The 14,672-nt window shown below is 53.2% G+C and overlaps 1 protein-coding gene across 1 annotated transcript; it reads left to right on the top strand.

Annotated features, from left to right (window-relative positions):
* Nucleotides 1–1,264: 1,264 nt before the first annotated feature.
* Nucleotides 1,265–7,225, top strand: ATP5PO (ATP synthase peripheral stalk subunit OSCP). The gene is made up of 7 exons (XM_040980774.1): nt 1,265–1,351; nt 2,614–2,664; nt 3,054–3,164; nt 4,745–4,874; nt 5,749–5,861; nt 6,678–6,764; nt 7,047–7,225. Exons 1-7 carry the CDS (start codon nt 1,316–1,318, stop codon nt 7,158–7,160), a joined length of 642 nt encoding a protein of 213 aa, XP_040836708.1. The 5' UTR covers nt 1,265–1,315; the 3' UTR covers nt 7,161–7,225.
* Nucleotides 7,226–14,672: the final 7,447 nt, after the last annotated feature.

Genomic DNA, 14,672 nt, shown 5'->3' with positions numbered 1-14,672 from the left:
GTTCTAAGTACTTTATGTCTGTTGTCCTTATTTTTCTTAACAATATATAAAGGAGTACTACTATAATACTCGTTCTAGAAATTAAAAATGAGGCCCGATGCCGTGGCCTAGTGGCTAAAGTCCTCGCCTTGAATGTGCCGGGATTCCATATGAGCGCCGGTTCTAATCCTGGCAATCCCGCTTCCCATCCAGCTGCCTGCTTGTGGCCTGGGAAAGCAGTCGAGGACTGCTTGGAACCCTGCACCCGAGTGGGAGACCCGGAAGAGCTTCTGGCTCCTGGCTCCGGATCAGTGCTGCTCCCACCACTGAGGTCACTTGGGGAATGAATCATTGGATGGAAGATCTTCATCTCTGTCTCTCCTCCTCTACATATATACATATATATAAATACACATATATATACACATATATATATCTGACTTTGCAATAAAAATAAATAAATCTTTAAAAAAGAAGAAGAAGTTTAAAAAGAAAAACTAAAACAGAGAAATTTGGTCCAGGTCACAAAACCAACTGGATATTCAGGCTGGGAAAGATACACCAAACCATGGACAACAGCGACCTCTGGTGGTAGAAAAGAAACCAATCACTTTTTTCCCTACCTTGGTCCATTAAAAAAAAAATCGGAATTATGAGAAAACGACTCTAAAAAGGCTCTGCTAATGCATCTTCCTATCACAGATCTGACACATTCTTCCTTTCACGGTTCAGGGAACCCCGTCTTATCCCTCTGTCCTGGCTCAGAGCTGCTCCAGGCAGAGGGAAGTCACTTGTTCTTACGCAGGCCGAGGCACCTGCCGCGCGGCGTGCGGTCTGAGTTTTGATGTCAGGGTTCTCCTATCTCGTCCCCCGTCATCATCTACCCTACCTAGGAAATCGGCCTTCGGTCACCAGAATGTCACATGCCCTCACTGACGGGAAGGGGACATGGAGGGCGCGTCCCGGCTCAGGGAAGGGCGAGGCCCACCTGCGAAACAGGAACACGCTAACGATGCTGGCGACAGCCATGACATGGAAGAAAAGCTACCACATTCAGCCACTAGCGACCGCAAAAGCAGTCCGCTGCAAGGTCAGCTCAGAATGTCCTTTTCAGGTGCAACCGCACTAGTCTCACGTCCTCCCTGTGGGCCGCCACCCCTAGAGCTTTTCTTCCGAAGACTACAACTCCCAGCCTGAGCAGGTCGTTGCGCATGTCTTGTGGAGGTCCGGGCCTACACTTCCCAGAGAGCCCAGCGGCGACGCTGCCGCGCGCCTGCGCCCTCGAGCCCCTTTCCGCTGCCCTAGTCGGGTTTGACCTACAGCTGCCGAAGAGAAGATGGCGGCCCCCGCCGTGTCCGGGCTCAGCCGACAGGTGAGGAGAAAACAGCTGGCAGGACCCCCACACACATGCCTGAAGTCCCAGACCCTGAGCGCCAGGGTTCGAGGCCGCCGCTGGCGACCCAGGGGCGCCGTCCAAGGTCGTGGGGCCTGGCGAGCGCGGGCGATCGTGAGGCGGCCGTGGCTTGGCTCTGGGTCGCCCGTGAGGGTCCCGGGCGCGGGGCTGCCTGCACGCGCGGCGGAAACCCTCGGCTCCAGGGGCGCTGGGGGAGAGCGGCCGGGGCCGCCCGTGCTGTAGATCGTGCTTCCGTGTTCGCTGAGGTAAGGGTGGAGTGGGGATCCGAACCCATGCGGAGGGTTAACAGTGGTGTGTGCATCGGCCCCGGCGCCTGCGGTCGTTTCCCCGTCAGCGCTGGAAATGGTTTTCCCATCGATGAGTTTGAAATCGGGGCGTTCCGGAGCTCGCGCACTGGGAGCCTTGTACACTGGGCGTTCCGACTCTGCCCTTTGAAAGACAGGACACCACCGCTTAGAACCTGAACTCTGCTGCAAGCAGCATTCTCCCTGATTTTTAGAGCTCTTTAGTTTGAAGTGGCTCTGTTACGGATCATGGGCAGGGTCGTCCCCCCACCACACACACACACAGGATTAAAATCCTGCTCAGGGTGTGGTACTGCAAATACCCAGAATTAACTTTTTTTTTTTTGAGACATGAACTGACTGGGTTGTGCTTGCCTCCACTCCTTCTTGACAAACTAGGAAATTTTGGGAAATGCAATTTTCCTAAAAACCCAGGATGGTTCTCCTGGGAAAGGCAGGGTGGGAATGGATCCCTGGGTGACAATAACCAGCTTGCCCTGGTGATTTCAAAGTCATTTTTCTTTTTAAAGATTTATTTTACTTTTATTGGAAAGTCAGATATACAGAGAGGAGGAGAGACAGAGAGGAAGATCTTCCGTCCGATGATTCACTCCCCAAGTGTGCGCAACGGCCGATGCTATGCCGATCCAAAGCCAGGAGCCAGGAACCTCCTCCAGGTCTCCCACACGGGTGCAGGGTCCCAAGGCTTTGGGCCATCCTCCACTGCTTTCCCAGGCCACAAGCAGGGAGCTGGATGGGAAGTGGAGCTGCCGGGATTAGAACTGGCGCCCATTTGGGATCCCAGCGCATTCAAGGCGAGGACTTTAGCCACTAGGCCATGGTGCCGGGCCCTCAAAGTCATTTTTAACGGGTAATGTGGAGTGACTGACAGCCTTGAAGGATTGTGGTTTGATTGTTTACTTTATTGCTTTGAAGGTGCGAAGCTTCAGCACATCAGTGGCCCGGCCGTTTGCCAAGCTGGTGAGGGTAGGTGACGCCGAGGAGCGTGCGAGTGTGCATGGGAGGGGAAGCGTCTATCCCAGTCTTCCCACGTGGACAGAATCCACGGGCATGGGCCGGAGAGGGGGTGGCGGACTCAGTTAGACACTGTCCCTGCTGCGAATTGTTGGGTGTGGAGGAAGGCTGGCCAGATCTCGGAGTTCAAGTCCCGGATTGCCCTGAGGTGGAGCTACAAGGGTGCTGGTCGCTGTCCGCCGAACCCCTCGCTTTCCGCGTGAGGAGTTGGAGCCCCGTGGATTTTGACAAGGAGGGAAGTTCCCTTCAGGACAGCTGTCCGAATGCCGCCCTGGGCGCTGGGAAATGTGTGTGGGTGCGCTGTGACGGTGTCACACCGTCTCCCCACTCTCGTTTGAAAGCCCCCCGTGCAGGTGTATGGTGTGGAAGGCCGCTACGCCACCGCTCTCTATTCTGCCGCATCCAAACAGAATAAACTGGAGCAAGTAGAGAAGGAGCTGCTGCGAGTCTCCGTGAGTGTCACTCGTGTGTTCTTGCCCTTTAGGTCTTTAACTAGGCATCCCTAATGAGGTATGGCTTGTGACAAAAAACTGCCCCCGAAAAACCAGCAGTGTTCGGGTTGATTCTGTAATTGTGGGACAGGAACAAGCAGGTGCATAAGAGGATACCCATTCAAGGAGCCTAGGCTTCAGTCTGAGAGGAGAGAAACATCCAGAATGTGAAGCCAACTTGCCGTTCCAGTAGAGAATATGACGGTCACCTCCAGAAGTCCATGCTTGTCCTCCAGTGTTTCTCAGATGGTCTCTGATATAACCAATGGTTTGGGTTAATGCTTTGTTTTCTCAGAAACCTTTCCCTGGGCTGTCATTGTCAACTTTGATCCCACCAAGAGAGGGGAGAGTGGCAGCTGAACACAGGCCGCCGGGGCTGCTGCTGCTGCCTTTTTTTCTTAACATGAAGGATAAATTTACTGACCTTAGAGGGAACCATCTCTGCCTGCCTTTTCACCGACTGGTCTCGCCAAGTTTCTGCACGCTGGGCCAATGCCCTCTGTTTCCAGCCGCTCTCGAGGAAGGGGCAGGAAGCAGTCAGGCCCTCCTGCTGGCCTGCTCAACGACAGTGGGTGTCGTCTGCTCTGTCAGTTATGTCTACTCAGCTGTGCTCCCAGCGGGGAGTGTGGCCGGCCAGCTAGAGATGGAACAGGGCTTGGCTGAAGCCTGGAGGTCAGTCAGAAGGTGCCGGAAGGGAAGGGGCAGTGACCTTGAGACTAGAAACGCGCGCACTCGGGGCGGGGGGGGGGGGCCGAGAGGGACATGCCGTCCCACACACAGGCCATCACCGTTGGGAAGTGCTGTTGCTGTAGGTCCACTCCGTGGGTTTTTGGTTTCAGTTGGCCCTGTGTAACCGGCAGCCTGAACCAGAGACCGCAGGATGTTGGCAAGCATCCTGGGCAGAGGTGCCAGGCAGGTAATGGGCAGGTAAACGCATACCTGACCAGAAGCAGCGGCTGTGGGCTCCCAGGAACCCTGGCCTGACGGGCGGGGAGCAGGCTGCTGGGAGGGCGCACCCGAGGCCGCAGTCCAGAGCAGGTGTGGCTCGGCTCAGCGGGCTGCTGGTTTGCCACGGCGCTCGCAGCCTCCGTCCCCTCTTGTTCCCGCACTCACTAAGGCTGTTCTGAAACCTTCACTGTCTCTCGCAAGTGGAGTTGGGTTTGTGGGAGAGGCCCCTCCAGGGGCTAGCCACAGGCGGAGCCCCTTCTGTGGGGCCGCTCTTGACGGCAGCACAGCTGTGAGACATGAGTCTGGCCATGTTGGATGCATTAACATGGGCAGTGAATTAATTATTTTGCCTGTTTTTATCATCTTTCTTGAAAAGCAAAAGTGAATTGAGAAGCTTTGTATGATTTTAGTGTTCTCAAAGAGCATCTTTATTGTTATTCTCTATGAAATCATTGAGTAGCGTTTTCAGGAAAGTGGGTAGGGGTTATTTGGGTTTAGCCTTATGCTTTGAGAGCGCTAATCAGGCGGCGAGGGGGCCGCTGGGCTGGTTGCACTGTGAAGAATGTTAAGGTGCATTTCCTTGGTACTTTTAGCAACTCCTCAAGGAGCCCAAGTTGGCTGCTTCCATTCTGAATCCCTACGTCAAGCGCTCAGTCAAGGTGAAGAGCCTCAATGACATCACCACAAAGGAGAGGTTTTCTCCACTCACAGCCAACCTCATGAGTAAGTCCCGGGTCTTTCCCCACTTGGGGTTCCCAGATGCGGTCCCAGCAGCTGAGCTGGCAGCAAATGGGGACTATCCGCAGATACCAGCCTGCTTGGTGTTACTGTGGCATCAGCAGCCCCCCCGGTGCTGGTGCCAAGCCTGTCTGCACAGGGTGGCCGAGGAGCCGTCCACAGCGCACCCTTGGGAAAGAGTTCCAATTGTACAGGCAGTGGTGTGCACCCAGGAGGAAAGCCAGGGGTCCTGCCAAGGACAGGACACTCACACCCCTTGTAGACCTCCAGGTGCCCCCGCAGGCCTCCGGTTCCATCTGGGGCTGTGTGGCCACCCATGGGACTGTAGCGTAAATGCGGATGTCACTTTGCGGGCTGAGTCCTGACAGGACGTGGCATGTCTGCTCTAGGGAGAACCCTCCCCACTCAGTGTCTGAAGAGCTTGCCGTGCACTCCTACGAAAAGCACTTGAGAACACTCCAGAATGCCACTTTGTCTTGATTCCATTGTGGCAGGTTTTGCTGAAGGTTGCTTGGCATGGTTCTCACTGGGCTTGTAGCATGCCTCGCCTCTTGTCTTCCACGGCACGAAGTCGGCTCATTCCCCAAGTGCCTACTTGTCCATGAGAGCTAGGACGACCCGAGGGCTGTCCCCTCATCTTCCTTCAGCCCCCATTTTCCTGCCTCAGGGGCAGGATGGTCTCCAACCCAGAGCAGTCACTGGACAGCCACATGCGAGGGGAGTCCATTCAGAGTCTCGGAGGACCCCGAAGGCAGTGTGTGGGGCCCTGGATCTGAGTCTGCACCTGGAGTGCACGCCCTACACGAGACTAATCTGTGCCCGGGAGTTTTGTGTCCCCGACACCCCTTCCCTTTTCCAGATGTGCTTGCTGAGAATGGCCGCTTGACCAACGCCCAGGGAGTCATCTCTGCCTTTTCCACCATGATGAGCGTCCACCGTGGAGAAGTCCCCTGCACAGTGACCACCGCGTCTGTGAGTACCAGGCAGCAGCCACTGCGCTTCCCCCACCACCATACGCGTCCCAGACAGACCATGCGCACTGAGAAGTTGTGAATGGGGAGTTGTGCTTGCCCTGTGGGGAGCGTCATTCTTTCATCCACTTCTGTGTGTGTCTCACTGCTGGCCAACTCCACAGGATCGCACTGTGTTGGTGCTGCTTGCTCCTAACCATGTAGCATAGGGAGGCAGCCATGGCCACGCCATCCACCAGTGAGGGGACAGGGGCATGAAATGGCTCCAGGTCTGTGTCTCACACTGAGGCGAGGCCTCAGTGCAGCATGCTTTGATAGAGTGCTCACAGACCATCACCTCCCCACCGCCCGACAGAGCAGCTGTGAGATCTTCACCAAGCCGCCGAGAGCTGTCCTCACCTCATGCAGTCTGACCAGGAGGGAGCACTGGGGCTCAGAGGAGCAAGTGCAGTGTGGACACCCAGGGAACTTGCTCCGTGCAGGAGAGAGGTGGCTCCTCGAAAGTTAGACAAGGGGCATGCCAGAGATTCTGGAAGCCCCGGTCCCGGCTGAAAAAGCTGAAAATTATAGGAGCAGGTGACACAGCTGCCCATACAGGGAAATAATGCCCGGGGAGAGCTTGCAGGGTGATCCTCTCCGTCAGCACAGGTGGGGGTACCTGTGTGGGCAGAAAGTGCCACACCTGAGCGACCCAGCAACCCTCTCTCCCTCATGAGAGCCTCTGGGGCAGGTGAGCCTCTGTACCTGCCAGGTTTGCCCCTGCCCGCGAAGGCTGCTCCTTGGTGTGTGTGTGAAGGTCTGTTCTCCCGTGTTCCAGCCGCTAGATGAAGCCACAGTGTCAGAACTGAGGACCGTGCTGAAGAGCTTCCTGAGCCAGGGCCAGGTGTTGAAGCTGGAGGTCAAGGTAGGTCTTGTGTTGGGGGCGTTTCTAGATTCCTACAAACTGGGAATGGCTTTCAGAAGTCTTGGCGGAGGCTAAGTCAGATTCTAGACTGAATTACCTGTAGGAGAAGTGTTGCGTTCAGGTTAAGGTTAACCGATTCTCCAGTTCCAAGCCCAGTCGCCCTTTAACTTTTTCTCGGCGTGCGTGTCACATGCCTGGGTGGCGCGTTAGCCCTTTTCCAGCACTTTACCCCAGTCGCCGGACTGTGAGGTTAACTCGTGCCTTCGCCTGGTCCTTCCCTAGACGGACCCGTCCATCATGGGGGGCATGATTGTCCGCATCGGAGAGAAGTACGTCGATATGTCCGCCAAGACCAAGATCCAGAAGCTGAGCAAGGCCATGCGCGAAATGATCTGAGCGGCTGCTGTTCTGTCCAGGGAGGTCCTGAGGCCTGGAGCAACAATAAATGCTTCCCAACAGAACAGGCCCCGCATGGAGCCTGGATTTTGTCCCTTGCGGTACCCGCCCCACCACCCAGGAGAAGACTAACAGCCCTTTGGCCGGAGGACTTGGTCTGTGCAGGCTCCGCTGGACAGCCCTTGCTCTGTCCTCCGAGAGTCCTGCCTTGCTGAGGTACGCACCAATGAGGACAGAGGTCAAGGGGTCCTGGCAGTGTGCTCAGGGTGCAGGCCCAGAGCCCAGGGTGCACACTGGGGGGTTTGCTGTTCTGCTGCAGCCTGGTAGGCTAAAGCTAGGCAAGTCCCCTGCCCACTCACGCTGCTGAGTTACTGGTTCACCAGAACTCTTCCTGGAAATACCAGTTCCCCGGGCAGCAGCCCCAGGCACGCCCCCTTCCTCCCTCTCCAGAGCTGCAGGACTCCAGGACTGCTCTGTGTACCCCTTCTGGCCCTCATGCTTGGTTCCAACACTGGCAAACCAATGAAGTTCACGTGAACCCCGGTATCCAATGGCCACTACTCAGGAAAGACCGCTGGTTGCTTGAATACACGTTCACCCAGCTCGGGGCCCAGGAGTCCCCAGCTAGAGGGCAGTGCTGCTGGCCTCCCTTGCAGTCCCTCCCCACAGGATGAAATGCCATCAAAAGGCAGCAGTGAGCAGGGGAGGAGCGTGCCTTCCTGGGCTGCCTCCAGGCCCAGGTACACCATCCTCCCACCCACTGTCCCCTCCTGAAAGCTAGAATGATGGCAGCTGGGGCAGCCACACCGCAGGGCAAACAACAAATGGTGCCAGGGGAAGAGCTCCCTGGCCATTGAACCCTTCCCTGTGCAGGTACCACAAGGAACCAATAACCCTTTGTCACAGCCCGCGCTCTGCCACAGTTGGTGTGTCTGGAGCGTGGCCATCCTCCACACCCTCTCCACTCCCCTGTTCCACACGGAACCGCCAAGGCTCCTGCAGACACGGGGCAGCTACACGTGTGGGGGAGCTGCCCAAAGCCTTCAGTGCCAAATTCAGCCCTTCCTGTTCCCAGGCATTTCTGGAAGCAAAAATCTGCAAATGAAGCCGGTCAGTGTTTTAAAGAATTTTGGGTAAGCTAGCAGTCAGCCAGGCCATAGGATACTATACAGACTATATGTATTAGAGGTGGTAACTGTGGAAGCATTTCTAACAGCTGATTTAAGAGTACACACGTGTAAGAAGACTATAAATGTAAGAAACTGAATAGTACAAGATTCGTTTACTCTAAAGTCAGGGGAAGTCAGATCGTCATCTGCTGGTTCACTCGTCCCTGTAGCTACAACAGCCTGGGTGATGCCAGGTGCTTCATCTGGTCTCCCACATAGGTGGCAGGGACCCAGCACTTGGGCCATTTTCTGATATTTCCTGAGTGCATACTTGGGAAGCTGGATTGGAAATGGCTTAGACACCAGCACTGTGGCTCATCGGGTTAAGCCATCGCTCACACTGCAGGTATCCTGTATCCGAGTGGCAGTTGGAGTCTTGGCTGCTCTGCTTCTGCTCTAGCTTCCTGCTAGTGCACCTGGGAAGACAGCAGACCAGCAGATCAAAAAAGTCTGACTCTCTCTCTTCCCGCCATCCTTCCTCTAGGATAAATACTATTTTAAACAGACACACACAACATCAAGATATTGATATTTATTTTTGTGAGGAAGATTGTGAAGTGATTTCTTTGACTGGTGGTTGCCTATTCCACGCTGAGAGGTACTACTTCTCTAGAGAATATAAAATACTGTCTCGGTGATGCTACTAACTAAATCTGGCTAACTAGCCATTCCGTATGTTTTCCTCCAAGTGATTCCCAGTAGGCTGTGCAAGGGAGATCTTATCAGGCTTAGACAGGTGTTGTTTGGCAAGGTAATTGAAGATTTTATTTTTAAGAACATCATGGAAATATTTGAGAGAAATAGATGCCCATCTGCTTTCTTAGTCCCTAAATGCCTGTGACAGGGCTAGACCAGGCTGAAGTCTCACATGTGGCAGGGACCCAAGCCCCTAGGCCATCACTGGTCCTGGAAGGCACATTGGCATGAAGCTGGAGAAGCAGATAGTGAACCTATGTGCTCCAATATGGGACACCAGGCCTGGGTCTTCAGATGAATTTACTTCTTTGTTTGAAAGGCAGAGAGACAGGAGGAAATCCTCCATCCGCTGAATCACTCCCAGGACGACTGTAACAGGCAGGCCAAAGCCAAAAACCTGGAACTGCGTCTGCTCTCCCCGTGCGGAAGAGGGCACAGATGCTTGAGACAGCCCCTTGCTGCCTTCACAGGTGTGTTAGCAGAGGTCTGGATTGGAAGCAGGGCACCCGGGACTCCGATCTACACTGTGCTATGGGATGCCAGTGTTGGCAAGGGCCCAGACTAACCTCTTATACTGCCACACCAGTCTCAGACACAGGTCTTAACTACTAAACCAAACCTCTTAATTTATTTTTAAAGCTTTAAGTAACACCTCCCACCACCTCTGCTGCCCAGAAAAAAGAAAGTGTAAGCTATGAACTTTATCCAAAATGGCACTTGGCTGGCTTGAACAAGGCAAAGATCACACTGGTTTAGAGCCAGCTTTCTTTCACTGCCTGGAACAATTCAACCCACATCAGAGCCAACTAGAGAATTTACAACATTTATTTGTAGTCTTAGGGATGGAATACGGAGGAACTGCCTTAAACCCAGAACAAAAGAGAAGAACACAAACGATGCCATGAAATCCAGATGACAATAAAATCCAGTGCTGGGTTGGCAGGTGGCACCTCGGGCTGGAAGTCGAGGCTCTGAACACGTGGGACTGTTGGTGGGTGACACCTCTCCACAAAGTCCATCAGGACCCTCACCAGGAAATCCTTGCCCAGGGGATCCTGCCCCACTTGGAGCCGGCATCCCAATCCCAACGAGGCCGAGGAGTACTGGAAGGGCTGCGGTCTGTCTGGTGTGTGTGTTTCTGCATAACTGCTGGCATGGTGGCACCCTTGTCTGAGAGGTGGGGTGATGCGGTGGCAAGGGTCTCAGCTTCCTGCACACTCAGAGAGCAAGGGGGGCAGGAAGGATCCCGAAGAAGCCACCGAGGAGAGGTTGCTTTCTGCATGGAGTGTTGTGATGTGAAACCACACAGGTCAAAGTGGCCAACAGGGTGTCCTGGATTGTTACAATTTGAATCCATAAAATCAAACATTTCATATGTAAGGTGCCAAAGGAACACACATCAGCGAAAGCCAAGCCCAGCTTCTTGGGAACAAATGGAAAAGAATGAGAAAGGAGACCTAACATTTTGGCCCTGTTTCACCCAACCTTAGGCAAATACATAATTCTAACCATTTGCAATAGAATCCAGAGCTTTTCAGAACTCCATTAACATCACATAGCAGACAACAGTCTTGTTAGGGAAAGTTAAACCGTTCCGTCAGTAGGCAGCACAAGTATATTACAGTCAGTAGGACGTCTGTCTAGGGGGCAGCTAATCCTACCCCAGGCAAGATGATGAACTCAGTAACAGGCCACCAGTCCCACGGCCCACTGTCACTGCAAACTCTATGATGTGACTGGTAACCTTCTCTAAGCAAGTGGAGGCTGACAGGAAGGGTTTGCCAGCCTTGCTGGGGAAGACATCATAGCCTAGCTTCAAGATTTTGGGAGAACCAGGGTCCAGGGAGCACCTGACTGACTTGTCCCCTCACACACCTGCTGACACACATCACTCAGGGACAGGAATCCAGCCGAGTGGGCTAGAGTCAGCCTAGCCAGCCTACCCCAGCACGAAGAACCTGAACAGCTACATCTTTGGAAATAAAGCCAGTTAGTTAACTAGCCACTTCCTGGAGATTGGCAAATTACCCATACAATGCAGGAAGCTTCCAGAAATCCCAGCTTCCCCAACCCTAGAGTCTTTCTTAGGAAGTCACTTGCACTCAAGGTGACTTACAAACCTAAGCAAAAGGAACTTCCTACTGGGGCAGGGAAGCAGCAGAACAGAGCTGCCTGAAGAAAGCCTGGCGCGGGAGTCCACACACCCCGCTGGCCTCGCAAGCTGCCCGCACTGAGCCCATGCCTTACCCTCAAACACTAGAAACCAGCTGTTTCCATCCCAGATGCATTTCCAGCCTGCTTGGGGAGACTGCGCCATGGGGTCAACCCCAGTGCATTTCTCAGTAGCGGGCAAATGTGGAGCTTTCTGGAACCTTCCTTGGGTGACCCCCAGGGATTTGGGTGATAACCAGGTAGAGAGCGGCTGTGCTCCAGAGGAAGAGGAAGGGAGGAAGGCCTCTTGGCTCTAGGGGTCTCCAAGGGGACAGACTATCTTCCCACCCACTCAGCTGCCCAACTATTTGGGTAAGAGCTGCTCCACAGGAAAGGCCAGCAGCAAGTTGGATATGCTGAGGATCCAGAAGGAGCAGTAGAGTGGGAGACCTGGAAGTCGGGGGATGACCTCCTGGGCCTCAGTGGGCCAGCCCCCAATTCCTGAGCCAGGGACATCCAGCAGCAGGTGGGTCTGATGGAAACGAGCTCTGGATTCCCCCTCATCCCTGGCACAGCCCCCCTCAGCGCGTCTGCTGACGCCCATCTTTGAGGCTTCACCAAGGCTGTGGCCACAGGTGCCCTCTGCCCATGGTAGTATCAGCGCTTTCACTGGGATGGGTTATATTACAAGTGGGGTGGTTTGCGGGATGGGGGAGGATGTGTCATTTCAATTTCCAACATACACAACTCGCAGTGTGTTGCTTGGTCTTTTTTTTTTTTTTTTAATATAAGAAACTTAGTGGGGTTGAACCCAAGTAATCTGATTGAGCATTTTCTACTGGAATAATAGTTTTTAAATTTTTTCTAGAATTTTATGTGCTTAGATTCCTAAAATACTCTCATATACATACAGAAAAATAATCTCTCAATGACAAATCACATTTTACAATCACAAGCTAAATATTTTGGACTACAGGATCTCTGTTAGTTTATGCAACATTTAACAACATAACCTCTTACACACCATGTGTCCATTTAAAGTCCTGACCGTTCCGATGTCACGTGATGTCACTGGATTCTGCGTGTTTGCAGGAGGCGCCAACAGCTGGGAGCTGCTTACCATACACAGGAGATTCCCATTGCCTTTTCTCATCTGTAGACATGTATTTCCATGTATGCTTGCTGCTTCTACACAGGAGGGAACAGACCAACAGGGCTAAGGCAATGCGACAGGAGTGAGGGGCGCCATCCGCATTGGCAACAGAGGGGGGAGGAGGCCAGACTTGAGTCTTTGTGACTACATAGATGACATCTGAGGTCGGTTTCACAGTCTAAAAATATTTGGGCTATGGATAAGGCATGCTTGAAATGCACATCTCAACCTACACACCATTCACCCTTTCACTCCCAGAGACCCAGGCAAATCATGGGGAGTGGGTTTGCAAAGTCTGAACTTCTGCCAGCATGTGTTCTTAGCAGTCATAGATAAGAGCCACAAAATATGGAGAGAATTATTGCTCTGTGTGTAGAAAAGGAGACTTTTTCAAAAGTAAATGGAACTGCTGATGTGTGCATCCCCGTGAAAGTAAAAAGTTTGTGAAAGAACTGGCAAGCACAGCCTAGTGCAAGGGTGGGTCAGTTCCACGGCCATGGGCTTTGCAGGAACTGTGACCATCCAGACTATGAGATTAGATGTGGGTTCTGCTCTGTCACTCATTGTCATCCTGCCTCAAAGCCTTGCCTGGGGTCCCCTCAAGACAGTCCAGCTGGAAAGCTGCTGCCCCTTAAAAACAAGGTGTTCTCACAGAGGACAAAAGGATAGGAAGAACAAGTGACCAGGCATAATAAGGCAGGCAGTCCTCGGGGCTTGTCCAGCTCCCTCCCCAAGCCTCACAGTCCCACCAGGAAAGGACAGCACCCCCTAGCAGATGACTGCAGCCAAACGAAGGGCTTTAAAAATGAGGAGTTCCGACTCAGGCTCCAAGGCCACCAGGTGTCGCATAGCACACCCTGAACCAAAGGCTAGGAGACCATCCCTGCCCCATGCCTCCCGCTCCCTCTGCAGCTCCAAGGATGTGGACTCCACAGCCTCACATCAGTCTGGACCATCTGTGCTTTTAAGAAATAAAAGCAGACATTAGGCAAAACGCATCTACTCGCTACCCTTCAACAACCTGTCAAGTACATCATCCCAAGGAAGGAACCAGAATATGCAGCCTCACCTACCACAAGAAGCAACAGGAGAGCATGGTATGGCCAGGGCCAGCAGCAGGATCTGCCACCATCTTGACATGCTTCATCACCTTGCACGAGAGGCCTCCTGTTTCCAAGTGACACTTAGCCCTGAGAGAGTGACTACAGGAGAGCTGGAACAGCATCTTTCCTGTCTCCCATTCCTTCTACTGTCCATTCAGCCCCTGCCGTTGGTGCAAAGCCACACACGCACACACATACACCTTGAGCTACTACATCCCACCTGTAAGTTCTCCCTGTCTACAACTCCAGAAGACAAAGTTAACCAGGAGAGTCTGTTAGCCAACCCGAGTGGGGCAGCTCTGACCCATAAAATCCTAGTTCGTGTTTGGTAAGAGGGGTCCTCCTCAAACTGGTCATGCCCTAGGGACCACTCAGCAGTGTGGACGCCTCAGATTTACAAGCAAGGTCCATACTATCTGAATAGCAGGGGCATCCCCTCCAGAAGATACCAACAAGGTTGGTGCCTTAAGTCCCAACCCCAGCATCAGGAAAGGGCTTAGCCTCACCAGATGCCCCAAGAGCACTTGGTCCAAGCCCCACATCCACTGCTGAAAATCCTTTCCCCTTCTGCCTTCCAACTCCCTAACCTGGGCACATTCCTGGCTCCAACCCTGGTTTTCCTGCACTCCTCTCCACCTGCAGCAATACCATGGCGCTGCAGTAGATGGAGCCAGCACCTCAGGTCCTGCCAGTGTCTCCACCCACAGTGCCATCCTTTTGCCATGCCACAAGCCACCAGCCTGTCCTGGGCACAGTGCAGAGTGAGGAGCAAATAGGAGATTTTTAAAGGAAAGGAGAGAGGCGAGGGGACACACTGTTTTTGTGGCTGATAAGCCTGCTTCTGAATGCAGTTTTACGTGGTGAACTTCAAGCACTAAAATATTTGTGCTTGACAGGATAGGACCAAGGTACACTAAGATAGAAAAATGAACAGAAAACTCTTCAAAACAACAGGTCAACAAAGCACTCTGACATCCACTCGGAGCTAATTCACCCTGAAATACAGCAACCACACACAGTTTCCAAAATTAAACTGTGGGTGGCATCTGTTCCCCCTAGTAGTCCAGGCCGGAGGATAGGGGGTACCTTCCAGGGGAAGACACAGAACTGAATGAGTCACTGACAGATAGGTCCAAATTGCTGTAAGCACTTGGCATTATTTAAATGCCTTAAAGTGACACCTACGAGTGGACCTGCAAAACAAAGGCAGGCCCCTCCTGCCATCCATTAATGTCTGGGC

The sequence above is a fragment of the Ochotona curzoniae genome, unplaced genomic scaffold (assembly GCF_017591425.1).
Source record: "Ochotona curzoniae isolate NIBS_2020 unplaced genomic scaffold, NIBS_Ocur_1.0 contig_3498, whole genome shotgun sequence".
Lineage (NCBI taxonomy): Eukaryota > Metazoa > Chordata > Mammalia > Lagomorpha > Ochotonidae > Ochotona > Ochotona curzoniae.
Note: the sequence above shows the minus strand (reverse complement) of the source record. Positions and strands in the feature narration are given on the sequence as shown.

Excerpts from the sequence above, each read along its gene's own strand:
- ATP5PO (XM_040980774.1), top strand. The coding sequence starts at position 1,316 with ATGGCGGCCCCCGCCGTGTCCGGGCTCAGCCGACAG. Across the intron at positions 1,352-2,613 it reads TGTCCGGGCTCAGCCGACAG|GTGCGAAGCTTCAGCACATC; the intron begins GTGAGGAGAAAA and ends ATTGCTTTGAAG. Across the intron at positions 3,165-4,744 it reads AGGAGCTGCTGCGAGTCTCC|CAACTCCTCAAGGAGCCCAA; the intron begins GTGAGTGTCACT and ends TGGTACTTTTAG.